This window comes from Macaca fascicularis, chromosome 11 (assembly GCF_037993035.2).
Source record: "Macaca fascicularis isolate 582-1 chromosome 11, T2T-MFA8v1.1".
Taxonomy (NCBI): domain Eukaryota; kingdom Metazoa; phylum Chordata; class Mammalia; order Primates; family Cercopithecidae; genus Macaca; species Macaca fascicularis.
The window spans coordinates 48,907,115-48,928,205 of record NC_088385.1 but is presented as its reverse complement, the minus strand read 5'-3'; the positions used below and the strand labels follow the sequence as shown (position 1 = coordinate 48,928,205).

At 38.2% G+C, this 21,091-nt stretch overlaps 1 protein-coding gene across 50 annotated transcripts in view; it reads right to left on the bottom strand.

Moving 5' to 3' along the window:
* PPHLN1 (periphilin 1) overlaps positions 1–21,076 on the bottom strand; it is a 125,248-nt gene extending 104,172 nt beyond the window's left edge. For 16 of the 50 annotated variants that reach the window (XM_015430741.4, XM_074006618.1, XM_045366483.3 and 13 more), the window contains exons 1-3: positions 21,008–21,076; positions 14,566–14,608; positions 11,277–11,368 (exon numbers count right to left, since the gene is read on the bottom strand). In XM_015430741.4, the coding sequence (XP_015286227.2) occupies positions 11,277–11,368; position 14,566 (93 nt within the window). In that variant the 5' untranslated portion in view covers positions 14,567–14,608; positions 21,008–21,076. Of the gene's footprint in view, positions 1–11,276; positions 11,369–13,460; positions 13,597–14,565; positions 14,609–17,286; positions 17,401–21,007 lie in introns of all 50 variants that reach the window. The other 34 variants (XM_074006619.1, XM_074006623.1, XM_074006628.1 and 31 more) reach the window with 6 other exon arrangements.
* Between the last annotated feature and the right edge of the window lie 15 nt (positions 21,077–21,091).

Here is a 21,091-nt window from a genome sequence, read left to right as displayed (position 1 = left end):
AAAAGTCAATTTAAAAATGGACAAAGACCATGAACAGGCATTTCTCCAAACAAGACATAAAAATGGCCAGCTCCCTAGCTGTAGGCAGCTGCCTAGGTTGCCTTGTACCTAGGCAAGCATTACACTGCTGGGAGAACAGTAGCCAATAGCTGACTGGCATTCTGGCCCTGGTTCATGCCAACTCTGTGTTGACTACACCAAGATGCTAGCATAGTTGAAAAGAAAAAGAAAAAAGAAAAAAAAAAAAAACGAGGCCAGCTGAGCACAGCTGCTCACACCTGTAGTCGCAGATACTTGGGGGGCTAAGGTGGAAGGATCCCTTGAGGCTAGGAGTTCAAGGCTGCAGTGAGCTGATTGGTGACTGTACTCCTCCAGCCTGAGAAAAGAGAGTGAGACCCCATCTCCAAGTAATAATATTTTTTTAAAAAAAGGTCAACAGGTATATGAAAAGGTGCTTGACATCACTAACCATAGGGAAAATGCAAATTAAAACCACTAATGAGATACCCCCTCACACCCTTAAGGATGGCTATGATCAGAAAGACAAGAGACAACAAATGTTGGCAAGGGTATGAGGGAAAGAGAACCCTAGTACACTGTTGGTGGGAATGTAGATTGGTACAGCCATTATAGAAAACAGTATGGAAATTCCTAGAGAAAGTAAAAATAGAACTACCACATGACCCAGTAATCCCTCTTTTGGGTATATTGTATACCCAAAGGTGATGCAATCACCACCTGTTCAAGATATTCACACTCTCATGTTCATTGCAGCATTATTCACAATTGCCAAATTTAGAAACAACTTAAGTTCCCATGGATGAACAAAAGGATCAAGAAAATCTGGTATATAAATATATTAGTGGAATATTATTCATCCTTACAAAAAGAGGGAGATACTACCATTTATGACACATGGATGTACCTGAAGGACATTATGCTAAGTGAAATAAGCCAGAAACACACACACACAAAAACATTGCATGATGTCATTTATATGTGGAATTTAAAAAAAACGAAACAGAGCTCAAATACAGAGATAGAGGTAACTGGTTACCACAGGTAGGGGAAGAAATGGGGAAAGGCAAGTCAAGGAATACAAAATATCAGATAAGTAGGATGAATAAGTCTAGAGATCTAATGTACAATATGAGGACCAAAATTAATAAAATTGTACTGTATTAGAAATTTTTGTGAAATATACAAATTTTAGGTGTCCTTATCACACAAAAAGATAGCTATGTGAGATGATGAATGTTTGTCTCCTTCACTACAGTAACCACTGTACTATGAATATGCATCCATGTGTATCTGCATCTATATATGTATCCCTTAACATCATGTTGTAAATCTCAAATATACCCAATAAAATTTATATTAAAAATAAGTAAATAAAGATAAAAAATGTAAAGAAAAAACAGGCAAATACCTTGGAAAACAATGGCCCCATAACATACAAACCAGAAATAAAAATTATGACTTATAAAGAATATCTTAAAAGGTTAAGAATAACAGGGTAATTTTCAATTAATCAAAAAATAAACTCAATGGAGTTGAAACGTTTCTATTATTTCAAATGCAGATATTTCAAATCTTGAATTTAAATATAAAATCTCAATTTACTCCATCAATGATATCAATTTTCACTGCTTCTGTTTATTAGTAAAAATATCTACATACTAATATAGATATTAATATATATCTACATATTAATGATTATATAAGTATCCTTATCAAAAAGATCAGAATTTTCTGCGGATGTTACTAGCATTTCCAAAAAATATGCATAGAATTTATAGGATTTGCTACTCCAAAGTTAGTATTAATGGTATGATCAGTCAGACCAAAAATAAAAAGTACATGTAGCTCATTTAAAAGAAAAGGTCTATCTATTGATAATTTATCTACTCTGGCAGGATATTAAAAACAAACAAAAAAAAACTTGCACATAAACTTAAATACTTTTGGAAAGTTATACTACAACGAAATTTAAACTTTCAAATCTGTCATCATCTTAGGGGTGAGGTTTCACCCCTAAGATTACTACTGCAAGACCCTCTAAGTGTGTGTAATAAGAATTCTTCAGTTTGCTTATGTTAATGAGAATCTGGTCAGAATAAAATACCTAGTTTTCCAAATGGTGAAATGGTTTTGTTAGAAAATAATCAGCTACTTCTTAATTTGCTACACATTCCAATATAACTATCTGTTACAGGGAATGCTTTCATTTTAGTAAGTAAAAGCACCAAGTTGAAGGTTTTTATTTGATTCAATATAAAAATCTGTATCAAATTTTTCACACTGGCTGGGCATGGTAGCTCACACCTGTAATCCCAGTACTTTGGGAGGCCGAGGGGGGGCAGATCAGCTTGAGGCTAGGAATTCAAGACCAGCCTGGCTAACATGGTGAAACCCCATCTCTACTAAAAATACACAAAATTAAACAGGTGTAGTGGCACACGCCTGTAATTCCAGCTATTTGGGAGGCTGAGGCACAAGAACTGCTTGAGCCTGGGAGGCAGAGGTTGCAGTGAGCCGAGATTATGCCACTGCACTCCAGCCCGGGCAACAGAGCAAGACTCTGTTCCAAAAAAAAAAAAAAATCCATACGGTGGTTAAATCTCATAATTAACTAGGTAAAAATTATTAAATGTTTCTTTAAAAATATTTTTTTTTCCAATATGTCATTAAAATTTACTCATTTTAACAAAAAAAATTTAATTTAAAATGAAAGTATTAATATAAAAGTATTAAGACCATCCCCCCTAAACATTTTTATCTTCTAGCAATAGATACTGAAATACTTAATGACATCTGAAGTGTGGTATCATGGATTTACTTCAAAATAATCTAGGAGGGAAGAAAGTGGTAGAGGCATAGACAAAACAAGATTGGCAAAGAAGCTGATAATTGATTTCTCCTTTGGGAGTTGATCACATTAATGTTATTATATGCTTGATTTTTTTCCCCTTACAAAACATCAAATAACAACTAAAACACACTAACCTACCAAAGAAGTAAGTAAATACAATGGTATATGTAAATAACGCCATTATGTCCTATCATAATCAACTTACAATGCAAATGTAAGCCTATAAAAACCTTATTGGTCTTATTTACTGCTCTAGTCCCAGCACCTAGAACAGCACCTGGCATACAGTAAGCACCACATCCATAATATATATATTATACCCTGGCATCACATGCTTTTTACAGAAAAGTACCATACAAACTATATCTAACTAAAATATTCTATTACACAGGCTGGTAGGCTTTTGCTTTCAAAGGTTGTGATTTCCTAACTCTGATCCCTATAGTCTACAACATGCATTTCTATTGTAGCACTTGTTGATTTATTTCACTCACTGATTCTTCAATGAAATATTGGTGTTTCTGAGTCATTCCAACGTCTTTTGGTGACAGTGGGTCAAAAACATGAAAACTGGTATTGACCCAGAGAGCTAAGACATGTTATTAGAGAACGTAGCCAAGAATTGATCACATGGCCGGGCGCGGTGGCTCAAGCCTGTAATCCCAGCACTTTGGGAGGCCGAGACGGGCGGATCACGAGGTCAGGAGATCGAGACCATCCTGGCTAACATGGTGAAACCCCGTCTCTACTAAAAAATACAAAAAAACTAGCCGGGCGAGGTGGCGGGCGCCTGTAGTCCCAGCTACTCGGGAGGCTGAGGCAGGAGAATGGCCTGAACCCGGGAGGCGGAGCTTGCAGTGAGCTGAGATCCGGCCACTGCACTCCAGCAAGGGGGACAGAGTGAGACTCCGTCTCAAAAAAAAAAAAAAAAAAAAAAAAAAAAAAAAAAGAATTGATCACATTTCTTCTGAAAATAGTGACAACAAAAAGAAAGTTAAGTCCTTGCAATTCTGTCAGCAAAGAAAGCAAAACACCTCTCAAGGCAACTCTACACAAGGGAATATTACTAAATCAAACTCAGCAAAGAAACACTTTTTTTACATTTCATGTATGTAACTTTCCCATTTAAAAAAACTATTTAAAAAATTGCACTCTAGCTAATAATATGTATGCTTGAGGAGTTAATGGGAAGGATACTGTTGTCCACAATTTACTCTGAAATGTATTCAAAAACATAGATGGATTAATAGCATGAATAAATACATGATAAAGCAAGTTTAGTAAAATGTTAATAGTTGAGTCTAAATGGGGAGTATATGGATGGTCACTATAAAATTCTTTTGACTGATGTATGTTTGAAAACTTCCATAATAAAATATTGGGAAGTTGTACGCACATGGAAAAATTTACATGAACACTGATGACTGTATAAAATAATAAAAAAATGTGGGGCATAAAAAGAACAGAAATTTAAATATGCCTGTGAAGATTTTGAATAAAAGTGTTTCATGAAATAAGAATGGAAAGAAAAAATATTTCAACATTAACACATTTTAAACAATGTTATATGAAATATCTATATAACTGAATTACTAAATTAAGTAGATTTGACTGTCAAGTTGGTCAAAAGAAAAATTTCTGGATTATGGTTTGAGTACATTTACATTTGAGAACAAGTGGAACTGATATGCATCCCATCTATTCCCTACAAAGGCTCAGATACTTACAAAATTATGTTCTGGATTTACTAAAGGATTTATTTTTGATTGGCTAAACTCTCTAGGAGAGAGAAATAAACAACGACAAGAATTATAAAAAAGATTCAATTAATCTAAGGAAGTAAATATTGTTATTTAACTACTTAATTACAAAAACTATGTAACTCAAATTTACCACAAATGTGACAAAAAAATAAAAAAAAACTGCTCTTGACATCACTATTCGTCAATATTGTTCTCCCTGCTGCTGCCAAAACCAGAAAAAACTTTTAATGTAAAATAATGTATTTGTTAAAGAAACAGAAAAACGAAGAGGGATAAGCAGATAGGACTGCTTCAGCCCCAGCTCTATTGTAATTGTCCAGAATATAAACTGCTAGTGCTCTGATCCTAATTTCCAAACTTTACAACTTTTAAAAATTCTGAAACTGGAACTTCTCTCCCATTTTCAAATAAGCTAATGGAAAACCTGACATTTTATGTTGCGACTTCATTAAAATGTTCCATATTACCTACCTGTTTCCCAATAGGCTAAGAAGCTGGACCCCTATAAGTGGAAGTTTACATGTATTTAAAAGCCATTCTGGGCCAGGCATGGTACCTCATGCCTGTAATCCCAATTTGGGAAGCCAAGGTGAGAAGATCGCTTGAGCCCAGGGGTCTGAGGCTGCAGTGAGCTATAGCTGCTCCACTGCACTTCAGCTGGGTGACACAGCAAGACCCTGTGCGTATGTACGTACAAATGAATGAATGAATGAATAAATAAATGCCATTCTGTCACAAAACTTGATAAAGGTTAAGAAATCAGATAACTAAGCTCATAGAAATTATAGGTTTAAAGACAGAAAGTATGCTTTAAAAACAAGAGCTTTACAGGTATCTGGAAGTATAGATATTCTGTGATGATTGATTTCCTTCCTATAGAAGAAGCGTATATATTTACATACAAAGTCTCTGTAGTGCACTTCTTTGAACTTTAGTCTTCCACCTACCTACCCAAGTTTAAGACCAAATAAAAATTTCTGCGAAAGCCCCTTATAAAAGTGACTTACTATTTATACGTAAAGAATTTAAAAGCATACCATAAAGTGCTAAAATAATGACTAGTAAATTTGTTAAGCTGTACACTGAGGATAAGATTGCCAAAACTCAAATTAAGTATAATTTAACATCAAAACCAAAGTATATCAGTGTTCAATTGTCTTTTCAGGTTTATCAAGGCTAGAAACTCAGAAAACAGCTGCTTTTATTAATGAGGTCATACTACTACAGAAGGTACCTTCCCAACAGTCACCACTTCACGTTGCACTTTATGTCACATCTAGTAGTTCCTCAAATACATTTCTTTTGTATCAGAATTGATCATAAATGGGGCAAAGGGTGTACTAAGAAAAAAGGGAGAAGCCGGGCGCGATGGCTCCCGCCTGTAATCTCAGCACTTTGGGAGGCCGAGGCGAGTGGATCACCTGAGGTCAGGAGTTCGAAACCAGCCTGGTCAACAAGGCAAAATCCCATCTCTACTAAAAATACAAAAAATAACTGGGCGTGGTGATGGGCGCCTGTAACCCCAGCTACTCAGGGAGGCTGAGGCATGAGAATCACTTAAACCCGGGAGGCAGAGGTTACAGTGAGCTGAGATTATGCCACTGCACTCCAGCCTGGGCAACAGAGTAAGACACCATCTCAAAAAAAAAAAAAGAAAAAAAGGGAGAGAAATGTAGTAAAATTGTTTTTTGATAAAGAACAGGATTCAAATATACAAAACAAAATAGAATGTTACCTTCCTCTCTTCCAGGCACTAACAATAGTGGGTTACCAACTTAACTAGTTTTACATCTTGAAAAAAATAATCTGCCTTTTCAAAACTTTGGAGGTATGACATACATACAAAAAAGTGTACAAATCACAAATGTATTGCTGGATAAATTTTCACAAGGTGTAAGTACCACCCAGATTAAGAGAATATTCCTAGCGCAGCAAAATCGTTCATTGTGCGGTCTCCCAGTCACTACTTCCTCTTCCCAGAAGAAACCACTTTCACTTGTTTTGGAATGTGACATAAAATAAAACACGCAGAATAAACTCTTGTGACTGACTTCTTTCTTTTAATATTATGTTTGTGAAGTTTATCCATGTTGTTGCACCTGGGAGTAGCCCATTTATTCTCATTGGTGTATAATTTAAACAATCAACTTTGCTGTTGGACATATGGTTTGTTGACAGTTTGACACTCTTACAAATAATGCTTCTTATGAACTTTCTCATATATACCAATATGATACGCTAATATGGTTTTTAAAATAACATTAGATTATCTAAGCGAATATTTTGAAAAAAATTTTTCCTTTTTTTTTTTGAGACAGGATCTCTCCCTCTGTTGCCCAGGCTTGAGCTCAGTGGCACAAAACACGGCTCACTGCAGCCTCAACTTCCTGGGCTCAAGCAATCTTCCTGCCTCAGCTTCCCAAGTAGGTGGGACTACAGGCATGCACCACCATCCGTGGCTAATTTTTAAAATTTTTTGTAGAGACAGGGTCTCACACTGTTGCCCAGGCTGGTCTCAAACTCCTGGGCTCAAGTGATCCTCCTACCTTGGACTCCCAAAGTGCTCAGATTATAGGCATGAGCCACTGTATTCAGCCTCAAAACTTTTAATAAGTTATATTTTCATTAGATTAAAAGTAAGAAAATATAACTATTTACATTTCTAGTTCAACTACTTTAACCCGAAGATTCAGTGGGTCCATTAAATCAGATGTAAATACAAAACTACTTTTTTCAACTAACTTTAGATAAAAACAACAGCAGTGGACGTATCTGTGACTTTGTTATTAACAGAAATCACAGATAATTTTATGCCATGTTACAGCTAACTGTTACAGGTATTGCAAAATATCATTTGGAACACTCATCACTACTTTAAAATTACAGCAATGAAGCCGCCACCACTAGCTTTTGATATTTAATGGCCTACTAAAGAAGTAACTCTATTACTAGATCACAAATTTGGTTTTTAATAGTTTGATAATCATTCTCAAATGTAAGTGCACTTAGTTCTGTGCATTTTATTTATAGGTTTAAAAATGTTATTCTGAGAAGGGATACATAGGCTTCACCAGACTGCTATAGGGATCCATAGCACAAAAAAAGGTTAAGAATCTACGCTTTATTTAACTAAGATGCAGATGTAACACAGAAGGCACAGGGGATGATCTTCAAGAGCCATTTATTTCCCTATTGAGGGAAAGAGAAGGCTTTAAATTACTAACCAAAATAAGCCCAAAAAATGTACCAGAAAAAAATGTACCAGAAAAGAAAGAATGCACCAGAAATAAAAGGACCTGAGCCTTGGGAAGGAGGGATATGGAAATACAGAAAGAAGGATTTGTATAAACTAGGAGAGGCTGATTGGGGGAACAGAAAGACCAATCTAATGGAATTGAAGAAAAAGGAGAGAAATGACCCTGCAAAAGGTCTGCTCAGGTCCTGTGCTCTCAAAAAGAAAAAAACAATCTAGGCTCCTCCATGAGGAACTAAGCAGTCAGTTGACTTAAGGAAGTAAGGTTTACCTTTAGGCATTTAAGAGACAGCTGAATACATCTAGTCTGATTTTAAGGACAATTGTGTTATAAAACATATCTCCCTACCTGCTTACTTCTCATAAAATTATGAGGAATGAGAAGCCTGTTTCATATTTACACAAACACAGATAGTATTAAATGAAAATGTTTGGTTTTGTTTAGATTTTTCCACAATATGCTGATTCATTAAAGACTTCCATCACCTGTCATTTTTACCTCAACTCCTGTCACTATCAATGACTTCAATTCATATACATCTGTATTTTTTAAATTCTGCATGTAAGAATCACTTAAACTTTTAAACAATACCAAGGTCCACATTACACCCACAGAGACGATAATTTAATTATCTAAGACGGGACCCATACAGTGGTACTGAAGAGCTCTCCAGGAAATCTTAATGTACAGCAAGGATTGAGAGCTTCTGATCTAAATCACAAATCTAAAGTCTATCCTAATAGTCTCCTTGCTCTCAACTCCAATAACTTACACTAGCTCTCTATTCTCATTGTCACACACTGAACTTCACTCAAAATTGTTCCATCTTGGAAATCCCACACTCTAAAATACTGATTACCTATCTTTCTGCTACACCAAAGCCTTCCCTAAGCCTTTCCTGTCCCTCAACCACTCATTTCGTTCAATCTCCTGTCCCTCTCAGCCTCACTCTCTTTATCAGCCCATACCAAATGGCATATTACTTCAATAATTCTCTGGGTTAGCACCGTCAACATCCTTATCTCCCTGGGTCCACCACTCATTTTACAATCTTAAATCAATACAATAACCTGCCTTCCTCTGCCCCAAAGTAATAAAGCACACAATCCTACAGACTGGTGCCCAGTTGATGGCATAACCATACAGAAAACCCTTTTAAGTATCTTCAAAACACAGAATTTAAAATTCCTAATGGGGCCGGGAGTGGCGGCTGACGCATGTAATCCCAGCACTTGAGAGACCAAGGCAGACGGATCACTTCAGGCCAGGAGTTCAAGACCAGGCTGGCCAACATGGCAAAACCCCGTCTCTACTAAAAATACAAAAATTATATGTGGGTAGCAGTGGCAGTGGTTGATGCCTGTAATCCCAGCACTTTGGGAGGCTGAAGGAGGTGGATCACTTGGGGTCAGGAATTTGAGACCAGACTGGCCAACATGGTGAAACCCCATCTCTACTAAAAATACAAAAATCAGCCAGGCGTGGTGGCTTATGCCTGTAGTCCCAGCTGCTCAGGAGGCTGAGACAGGAGAATTGCTTGAACCCAGGATGCAGAGGTTGCAGTGAGCCAAGAATGTACCACTGCACGACAGCCTGGGTAAGAGAGTGAGACTCCATCTCCAAAAAATAAATAAATAAAATTTTTAAAAAGCCAAGCATGGTGGCATGCAATCCTAGCTACTCAGGAGGCTGAGGCACAGGAATTGCTTGAACCCAGGAAGTAGAGGATGTAGTGAGCCAAGATCGCACCACTGCACTCCAGCCTGGGCTACAGAGTAAGACTGCCTCAAAAAAAAGAAAAGAGGCTGGGCATGGTGGCTTATGCCTATAATCCCAGAACTCTGGGAGGCCAAGGTGAGCAGATCACCTGAGGTCAAGAGTTTGAGACCAGCCTGGTCAACATGGTGAAACCACGTCTCTACTGAAAATACAAAAATTAGCCAAGTGTGGTGGCGGATGCCTGTAATCCCAGCTACTCAGGAGGCTGAGACAGAAGAATTGCTTGAACCCACGAGGTGGATGTTACAGTGAGCCGAGACTGCGCCACTGCACTCCAGCCTGGGTGACGAGAGTGAAACTCCATCTCAAAAAAAAAAAAAAAGGAAAAGAAAAATTCCTAATGGGATATATCCTTGGCAGAGTGGCAGAGGGGAGAGGGGAAATAAAGAAAAAAGTCATCCCTTTTCCCTACAAGTAAACTACAGAATAACCTTATCAAGTAAAAAATATAAATAAAAACACTGGGATTTTGATTAAAAACATAAAGTCTACAAATTAACCTGGAAATAAATGACATAGAGTAATAATTAAGTCTGGCCATCCTGAAATATAATGGGCATCTTTATTTGTTCCATCTTAAATCATTTTAAATAACCCCAACCTGGACTGTAACTTAGGACAATGACAAACCTAAAGACGATACCACCCATCAAAGTGGGCTATAGGATTAAATGTGACATAAGTAAAAAATAACTAAAATAGAAATAAATATTTGTGGCTTCTGATGGTATATAATGAATCTATAATATATTCATATACCATCACCACAACCTTAGTCCCTTGGTGCTTAGAATGGGTCTGTGCAAAAGTTTAAGTTAGCTTTTTGACCTTCCCCAAACCCTCCTTTAGACCTCCATAGGGGATTCTGGGGAGTCAGTACACATAGTCACTCAAATAAATATTGAGCTTCTATTACCTGCTAAATACTAGATGTAGCACTGGAAATAGTAAACAAAAATAGAAAAAATAGTAAACTTTTCTAAGTTCTTTGGGCTTAGAAAAGACTTGGCTCAAAATCCCCAATTCCCAAAAGCAACAAAGAGACAAGAAGTAGGAGAGCACACCAGAAGCTGCCTGTCTGCCTGACCCTGAGCCTCAAGGCATTCTTACTTACCATCCAGACTGCCTGACCACAGGACAGCACACCTGCAGCAGTCCTAACAAGGGATATTAACATGTTTCCACGCTAGGAAGAGAGTTCCTCTCTCTTAGAATGAAAGCCTACTTTTAGAATTTCATATATTCAATTTGTAACATTTTTAGGAATATAGAAAAAAAACAGGTAACAGCCAATAACAGCAGGAGCAGGTACCCAAATACTTCTTTGTTAACTGATAGTATAATCTTTATAAAATCTGTAATTTTGTCCACAAATTAAATTAAATATAAACCCTTCATTTTAGAAACTTAAACAAGAAATATAAATAATAAGTTTTCTACTTAAATAAAACGTTGTCTTTTATTTTCGAACTTTTAACTTTTAAAAGATAAGCTTGATCTCTTTTGTAACCTACACTGGTAAATTTCTGACACTTGGCCTAGCTTTGGTCTATCAAATTAACTCAGACACTAGGTTTTTTAATCATTCAATATGTAGGAGTAACTTACACTGGGATGACTTCGAGGAGGTGCTCGTTCTCTCGGAATTCTATCATATTCGTATCGTCCCTCAGACCACATTTCGTCTCTTCTGTAAGCCACTAAAGGGAAAAAAAAAGAATTATGGTTTTTATGATACTAGGAAGTAACAGAAAAGATAGGAAGGAATAAATGATTACTTTCCAACACAAATATTTTCCAGAGATCTTAAGGGGGGGAAAAAAATGAAAGTGACCAAAAGGAAAAATGTTTCTTCCAAATAATTGAGATTTTCTTTAAAAAAAAAAAAATAATAATACAGAAAGCCCTATCTTCCTTCTTAGGCAAGACTATTTAAAGTTTCAAAGAGATTATTGCCACCAATTATGGGAGGAAAATCCATAATACTTCAGATCACAAATACTTCTTTATTCTCCCATAGCAAAAAATAGAAACGATTCATTTTAATGAACACTTTAAATGGCTGATAAGCAAAGCTATTCCTATTTCTTGGTGAATAGTTCGTATAAATAACATTAGTTTTTTGCTTTTCTATAGTCTTCATTTAATACATATCTACTCTATGTTAAATAATGTGTTTTTAACTGAAAAATGTGTTAAATGAACAATCCTGCAAAAACACACTCAACAATCCCTGAAAGAAACCACTCCTGATTTTTTTAATGCTATAAATTTATTTTAATGCAAAGGCCGCCTCACAAAATGTGAAATTAAAAGTTCCGTCAACATTTTTCAGGTTTGGGATTCAAAGAAGTGGGGGTGGGAGGGTGTATTCTTTACATAAATGCTTCCTACTTTGACAGCTGATACATTCTGGGTAGAGGGTGAATACAGTGTTATAGAATTCAAGGGTATACAGCCACAAGAAGAGATGAAAATAGAAACTGAACAGACAAAAGACAAGGTAAACAAGGCAAACAAGAGATGAGAATAGGGTACGGGAAAAGAGATCATTTATATGAAATGGCAATACCATAAATCAGAAGTTGGCAAATTTTTCTGCAAAAGATCAGACAAATATTTTCAGCCTTGTAGGTCACAGATCTCTTTTACAACTACTCAAATCTCCAGCCACAGACAATATACATAAATGTATGAATGTGTAAACTGTATTTACAAAAACAGGCTAGCGCTTGCAGGCAGTAGCTTGACAACTTCTGGAGTGGATGACAAATGGTTAACAGAGAAGAATCAGGAGAAAGTGAAGTAATCATGGAGCAGGTTCTAAGGCAAGAACGGTGAACCATCCTGATGTGTAGAAGAACCACCATGAGCAAAAAACGAAAATGGTCCAGGTAGTAAGTTAGTGCCTTTCAGTACATAGAAAGTAGGGCACAGATATGTGAAGAAGAAACACATTTCAAAAAAGACTTAATGTCAAAAGATTTTTGGTGGCTCCTTATAATGTAATACTATGGGAGGGGGAAACAGATCGCTATTCCATTTTGGCAGTACAGAATAGCTATAGCATTCTAATGATTCAGTTAGTTTAGGTTAAGGAAAAATTAAAGGCTGCAAGAAGGGTGGAACTTTTTTTTTTTTGATGTTATTATAGTAAAGCAACCAATTTTCTCTGTAAAAACATACCTATAATATTTTCTAATACAAACAGATCCAATATAATGAATTAGCTAGCCAAAGATGCCTAGGAAAACATACTTTAAATCAAAAATTAACTTTTTCTCAAAACACACATTCAAGAGAAAAAAATTAGCTTTTAACATTATGCATGAATAAAACTGAATTCTCTGTCTACAAAAAGACCTCATTTAATAATGTATGATTCCAAGCAATCAGTCTTTTAGGTGCAAGAATTTATGGAAGCTTGAAAGGTAAGTAAATTGTCAACATTACTCCTCCTCCACCACCTTTACTGAATCCACTAAAGGTGTCAGTCTAAAGAGTTAGATTTTATCCTTTTTAAGATACAGTACAGAGAAATAGTAATAGCAATGAATTAAAATCAAATCAAAGGGGGAAAACATCAACAGCTATACCCAGAAGAAAAACAGACATATGAGCAAACAGTTCACAAAAAAATACAAATGGCTCTTAAAAATCTTTTGAAAAGACGTTCAACCTCCTTCAAAATAAAGAAGATGAAAACCAAAACTATAATGGCATACTTATTTTCATCCAAAAGCTCTGCAAAAATCCAACTGCAGTGATGAGATTAAAGAAAGCAACACTTACATAGGTTAATAAAGGAAGTTGGCCAGGCGCGGTGGCTCACGCCTGTAATCCCAGCACTTTGGGAGGCCGAGGAGGGCGGATCACGAGGTCAGGAGATCAAGAACATCCTGGTTAACACGGAGAAAGCCCGTCTCTACTAGAAATACAAAAAATTAGCCAGGCGTGGTGGCGGGCGCCTATAGTCCCAGCTCCATAGAAGGCTGAGGCAAGAGAATGGCATGAACCCAGGAGGCAGGGCTTGCAGTGAGCCAAGATCGTGCCACTGCACTCCAGCGTGGGCAACAGAGTGAGACTCCGTCTCAGAAAAATAAATAAATAAAATAAAAATAAAAAAGTTTAAAAAAAGGAAGTATAACTGGTACAGATTGGGAAGAATTTGGCAATATTTATTAAAATTTTAAAAACACATATGCTTTGACCTGGCAATTCTACTTCTAGGTATAATTGTACACCTTTGCATAGCAAAGATTGAAAGGAACTTAAAATATTCATCAAAATAGCACAAATTAAATTGCTGAACCAATCAGTTACATTTATACAAAAGGAATATTTTGTACTCCTTTTGTAAATTGACCAATCAGTTACATTTATACAAAAGGAGTATTTTTGCAAACCATTTCAAAGAAAAGTAACCCCAGTAACAATATGAAAAGACTGCCAAGATACACTGCTAAGCAAAGAAAAGCACAGTAAAAAGGCCAGGTATGAATATATATGCATATGTAGAGACTACTCCTGGGAGTAACAACAAGAGAATGTAACAGCAATTACCTCTGGGGAGAACTAGGTAGCTGGGCAGAGGATGAATACTTTACTGCACAATGTATATATACTATTATGTATTACAAAAGTATATAACTGTTTTTAAAGTTCCTGAAAATCATTCAATAAGCATAACATGTGAAGTGATGGTAAAAATGATTAATGTAAATTAATACACTAAAGGAGAATGTAAATAAAAATAAGGTTTGTAATAAATGAGAAAAATAAACAAGAGTTCTAAAGAAACACTATGTAGTTTAATACTGAAACATTAAAATTTACTGGTGTCCCACAAAAAATGTAACAATAACTACTATATTAAATACTACTATACCATACTTACTTGAGTCCTTTTAGGAATCAAATTTAACGTTTTCAACAATTTCCTGTAAGGGGGGGAAATACAGACATAAAGATTTGTGTCTGTATAAACCAACCAATATAGAGAAATAATTAAACCTTCATTAATTGTGTAAACAGAACTCTCAAGCCAAACTCCCTTCAAACATACTCTTGAAAATAGAAGATACTATTTTGGCCACCAGAGGCCACCCAAGTTTCATAAGAACAAAATTATAATAAGAGAATTCTAGTCCTAGAATTCTAGTCTAGAATTTTGCCAGTTGAGAGCTGGGCAAGTCGTCTCTCTTATCCTTATCTCTGAGATTGTACTAGATGTTTAAGGTTGTTTGTTAGCTGTTATTATAAACACTGGCTTCAAAATACCTCCATAGTTCAGTATGATGAAAATTACCATCTCCTATGGTAATTAGAAGACAGAATACACTAATATCATCTTACATTCAAATGGAAACTTGCAATTTTCTTTTTCTTTATTTTACTTAGACAAGGTCTCACTCTGTTGCCCAGGCGGGAATGCAGTGAGGCAAACACACCTCACCGTAGCCTTGACCTCATGGGCTCAAGCGATCCTCCCAACTCAGCCTCCCTAGTAGCTGGAACCACAGGAATACCACCACACCTGGCTAATTTTATTTTTCAGCAAGTCATGTCTTACCATGTTGCCCCCATGATAGAACCTTGTAATTTTCAAAGGATTTAAAAATAGCTGATAAGTACAGCAAGCTTCCTGATTAGTGGCATATGTTGTTTATGGTATTATCCAGGCTTAGGAAATTGACCAGTTAGTGATGAAAACAGACTCCCAGTGAGTGATCCTGCTACCTGCCACATCATCACTACGTCTCCGCATATCAGTGCAGTTTCAACGGTACTCCAGAAAAGTTATCTAAGCCCCCAACAAGATATGCAAACTGAAGAACCAACAGAAAAATAGAAGGACCCTCTACGTCACAATTAGGCAGAGAACAGAATTAGAACTCAGTGTGGAGAATACATGCTTCATTTAGAAGTGTACTAATAACTAGCTCTGGATTATAAAAATCTTGTTCTCTTATGCCATATTCAATGAAGACAGTATGCTTAATATACCATCATGGGATATTTAATTCCAGAAAGAAAAGAAGCCTTTCTTAGAGCACTCCATTGGGCTACCCAACCAGTGTTACGTTAACTTCACCTGAGGGCTGAGAGGGTACGGAGGACTTGCACTCTAAGCAAAAGTGTCATGGAAATTGAGAAAACAAAGTCACAGGCAACATCCTTCTGTCAAACCATTAACTCTGAATCCAAAGCCAAGATAATGGATCTGTTTTTTCATTTTATCCAATCTGGTTATAGTAGCAACTTAGGCTATAGTAACTCTGCATTCCAACCTAGTCAGCTTCCATTATTAAATATACTCAGGATAAATAGCTTCCCCTCCCCCCCAAACTCATTCCTTCACTTTTTATATTCATTCAACAACTATTGATAGTCAACTAGAGTTACTGAACAGCAGTCACATTTGACCTCAAACTTTAGCTGAACATAGGTCTTTGCACTGGCAATTCCCTGCACAGAATGTTCCTCTCCAGGTGTAGGGAAAAGAGAGATCAGACTGTTACTGTGTCTATGTAGAAAAGACATAAGAAACTCCATTTTGATCTGTACCATGGCCGGGCGTGGTGGCTCACGCCTGTAATCCCAGCACTTTAGGAGGCCGAGGGAGGGGGATCACGAGGTCAAGAGATCAAGCCCATCCTGGCTAACACAGTGAAACCCCGTCTCTACTAAAAATACAAAAAATTAGCTGGGTGTGGTGGCAGGCACCTGTAGTCCCAGCTACTCAGGAGGCTGAGGTAGGAGAATCGCTTGAACCCGAGAGGCAGAGGTCGCAGCGAGCCGAGATCTCGCCATTGCACTCCAGCCTGGGTGACAGAATGAGACTCTGTCTCAAAAAAAAAAAAAAAAAAAGATCTGTACCCTGAACAACTGTTTTGCCTTGAGATGCTGTTAATCTGTAACTTTAGCCCCAGCCTTGTGCTCACAGAAACATGTGTTGTATGGTATCAAGGTTTAAGGGATCTAGGGCTGTGCAGGATGTGCCTTGTTAACAGTATGTTTACAGTCATCGCCATTCTCCATTCTCGATTAACCAGGAGCACAATGCACTGCGGAAAGCCGCAGGAACCTCTGCCCAGGAAAGCCGGGTACTGTCCAAGGTTTCTCCCTACTGAGCCAGACTGAGATATGGCCTCATGGGATGGGAAAGACCTGACCGTCCCCTAGCCTGACACCCGTGAAGGGTCTGTGCTGAGGAAGATTAGTAAAAGAGGAAAGAAGGCCTCTTGTGGTTGAGGTAAGAGTAAGGCCTCTGTCTCCTGCATGCCCCTGGGAATGGAATGTCTCGCGGTATAAAACCCAATTGTACATTTGTTCTGTACTGACATAGAAGAAAACTGCCCTGTGGCTGGAGGCGAGATATGCTGGCGGCAATGCTGCTCTGTTCTTTACTATACTGAAATGTTTGTGTGGAGAGAAGCATAAATCTGGTCTACGTGCACATCCAGGCATAGTACCTTCCCTTGAACTTATTTGTGACAGACATCTTTGCTCACATGTTTTCTTGCTGACCTTCTCCCCACTATCACCCTGTTCTCCTGCCGCACGCCCCTTGCTGAGACAGTGAAAATAGTAATCAATAAATACTGAGGGAACTCACACACTGGTGTCGGTGCAGGTCCTCCATATGCTGAGCGCCGGTCTCCTGGGCCCACTGTTCTTTCTCTATATTTTGTCTCCGTGTCTTATTTCTTTTCTCAGTCTCTCGTCCCACCTGACGAGAAATACCCGCAGGTGTGAAGGGGCAGGCCACCCCTTCATCCAGGTATCTGTGGAATTAACTTTCCTGCCCTTCAATGTCACCTTCTTAATGTCACTTAACTAACAGATCCCCCAGTTGTGCTATTTTTAATTAGCACTAATAATCTAAGATACTATATAATGTACTTTTAATACACATTAGTCCTTCACTAGTAGTATTTCTACCAGTAGTATTTCTAGTAGTGAGGGTGTAATCTGTATTAAAAGTACACTATATAGTATCTTAGATTATTAATGCTAATAATAATAAACAGCAGGAATGTCTACTTGTTCATTGATGAATATTAAGCTCCTAGAACAATTTGCACACTGTGCTCAGTATTCAGAGTGAATTAATATTCTAATGTTTCTATTAGAAAATATTTGAAATTCCAGGCCAGGCGCGGTGGCTCACACTTGTAATCCCAGCACTTTGGGAGGCCGAGTGGGGGTGGATCACGAAGTCAGGAGATCCAGACCATACTGGCTAATAGAGTGAAACCTCATCTCTACTAAAAATACAAAAACAAAATTAGCCAGGCGTGGTGGTGGGCACCTGCAGTCCCAGCTACTTGGGAGGCTGAGGTAGGGGAATGGCGTGAACCCAGGAGGGGGAGCTTGCAGTGAGCAGAGATCGCACCACTACATTCCAGCTTGCGTGACAGAGTGAGACTCCGTCTCAAAAAAAAAAAAAAAAAAAAAGAAAATATTTGAAATCCAGACAACTAAACATAAATTTTAGAACATAATTAGTTAAGGTCGTTGAAAAAAAAAATTAACTGATGCCGGGGCCCAGTGCAGTGGCTCATGCCTGTAATCCCAGCATTTTGGGAGGCTGAGCCAGGTAGATCATTCGAGATCGGGAGTTCAAGATCAGTCTGGCCAACATGGTAATACCCCGTTTCCACTTTAAAAATATACAAAAATTAACCGGGCATAGTGGCACATGCCTGTAATACCAGCTACTCAGGAAGTTGAGGCAGGAGAATCCCCTGAACCTGGGAGCTGGAGGGTACAGTGAGCCATGATCGTCCCACTGCACTCCAGCCTGGGCAACAGAGCAAGACACCGTCTCAAAAAATAAAAAAATATACAGTACTGTATTCTCTACTAGTTTCACAAGTCACTTGACTTTCCAACGCTCTAAGGATATTTCTTCTATAAGCCCGAATGTACTGCACTAAACTTAGTAGGAGATCCCTGATTGTCCATTATAATTGATCAATTAACTGAAATTACACAAGTAAACAAAAATGCCAGATGTCTGCCTCCATATAATATTTATAAATCTGAATCTTATTTCATATATGGATTGAGGTTAAGGTCTTAACTGGTCAGCCTCCTTCCAGTGTTTTACCCTCCATTTTACCCTAAAAAAGGATAATCAACAGTTAATGCATATTCATAATGTGAAGTTTCCAGGATCAAGAATCCAAGTGGTTTATTAACCATAATAAATCCAAACTTCTATCTTCCATATGCCACCTTCTATTATATCTAACCTTCTATTCTCTCCAAAAGCATATAATTATGCCAGTTTCCTTATTGTGCCACAAACAGACTAACACACACTATCATAGAGCTGTTTATTTTCCAAACTGGATACCTTTTCCTATTCTCTCATTTGACATCCAACAGTCCATCAAGGCCCAACTCAAAACCTATTATTCTCCACAAAGCCCATTAAATAAATCCTACATGACTTAAAACAGATTCCAAACTAGTGACTGATAGGCCACATGAGACTTGTGTTTGACCCATTTTTTTTTTAATAAAATTCTATTCCACCGACAACATTTAAAAACTGGGAGAGGATGCTTTTTTAAAAATTCTATTTCCAACTTTTTTTGAAAAAAGTAGATGTTCTGGCAAAACTAGGATCATATTCTCACAGAGCCACAACCAGCTGTAGCTGAGTGGCAGGTGACCCCTTTTATGGGTGAAGTATTCATTAACGTTAACTGTCTGATCTCTGAGACCATACCTTCAGCACCTGCAATCATTCAAGAAATACCTGACTGTCTTATGTGCCAAGAACAGTATTAGCTACTGGAGTAACAAAGACCAACAAAACAAACACAGTCCCTCACCGATAGCCTCGCTTAGTAGGGATGGCAAAGAAACAAGCAATTAGGATACGTGTGATAAATGCCGTAAGGGAAGTGCAGGGCAGCTAAGAGTACACAGCAAAAATACCTAACTCTATGGAAGTTAGGGAATACCCCTCAAGTAAAGTGACAGCTAAACTCAGATCTTTAGTAGAAGTTATCCAGAAAAAGGCAAGAGGGAACAGGGAGCTCAAATGTCCCAGAGAGACAAAAGAGCCTTTGTGAAGATACTGAGGGAAGACAGTATTTTAAGGAATTGAAATCAGTTCAACATGGCTACAGCCATGCCCAAATTTTAAATGCAGGGTCAGAGAAAGGGCTCAACTGAAATGGCTGGCAGGAAAAGCTACGTGTTATCAATAGTAAAGGTTAGGAGATGAAAGAGAATTTCACTAAAGAAGTTGAATACGTAAAATAGTTTAAGCAGGAAATAGATGTTTCAGAAAGCACAGATGGGGGTGTTGAGGGGTTAAATGGGGAAGAAACGAAGAAGTAGTGATAGCCTAAGTCGAAAGGAAGCACAAAGCAGCATGGAAATGAGACTATAGCACAGAAGACCAAAGAGGCTTACATCTTGTGCGGTAACCAAGGATAACAGGGATGTAATGCATAGTAGGTTTGGCCGGCCACAAGTTTGCCAAGAGACTTAGTCCCAGCGGTCCCCTGGCGGCCACGGAGGTATTCAGGCCTCTCAAAATTCAGCTGCGCCCTGGATGGATTGCACTTCCGTCCCTCTAGAAGACATCGGCTTCACTCTGGATAGATTGTGCAGGCTCCAGGCGAGGCTCTGGGTTCCAGGCTGCTAGAACGCAGGCTCCCAGGGAGTGGTTAGAGGCCTGGTCTGTATGTGCTGGTGGGCAGAAGTATAAACTACCTTGCATTATGTTCTGATTTTTCTGTAGGAATGATGGGCACGTTATGGCCTCTTACAGAAAAAGCAGTGCGTAGCCATTATAGATTTACAGGAAGAGAAAAGGTGCCAAGAAGTTCAACATTTGTCCATACCCACGCTAAAGATGAGTCATTCTGTGAATCTAACTCTCCCCAAGTTGTCCTTGTCTCCCCAACTAGACTGAGATCTCCACCAGAAAACAAAACAAACCAAAAAAAAGGTCCGTTTATTTTGTAGTTCCCAAAGTGCCTAATAGCTGGGTACGGCGAACACCTTCAGTACAATTACGAACTTCCTGACTGCTCTCGGGTTACTGAAGTTACCTAGCTCAGTCTTCTTTTTGCATATTAAGGCGCTACAGAGAGGCGAACCCGTATCTTAAGACTCAATACTTCCCTTTATTCCAAACTCCACTGCGTCTCTCCACCCTCAACCGCATGGGCAGAATTGCTGCACAATTCAAAGGCAGGAGAATCCAGGACCCGACACAGAAAACTCCCGCCTGCCCCCGCTAAACCCCCAGCGTTTAGCAGCCCGCACTCGCTCTGCATCCATCTCTGGGAAAGGTAAAAGTCGCTCACCGACTCTGGCCCTCCGAGACACCCCGTAAACGTAGTCGTCCGCTCGCCGCCGTTATCCCAGTAGGCACTTCCGGCGCGCGCATT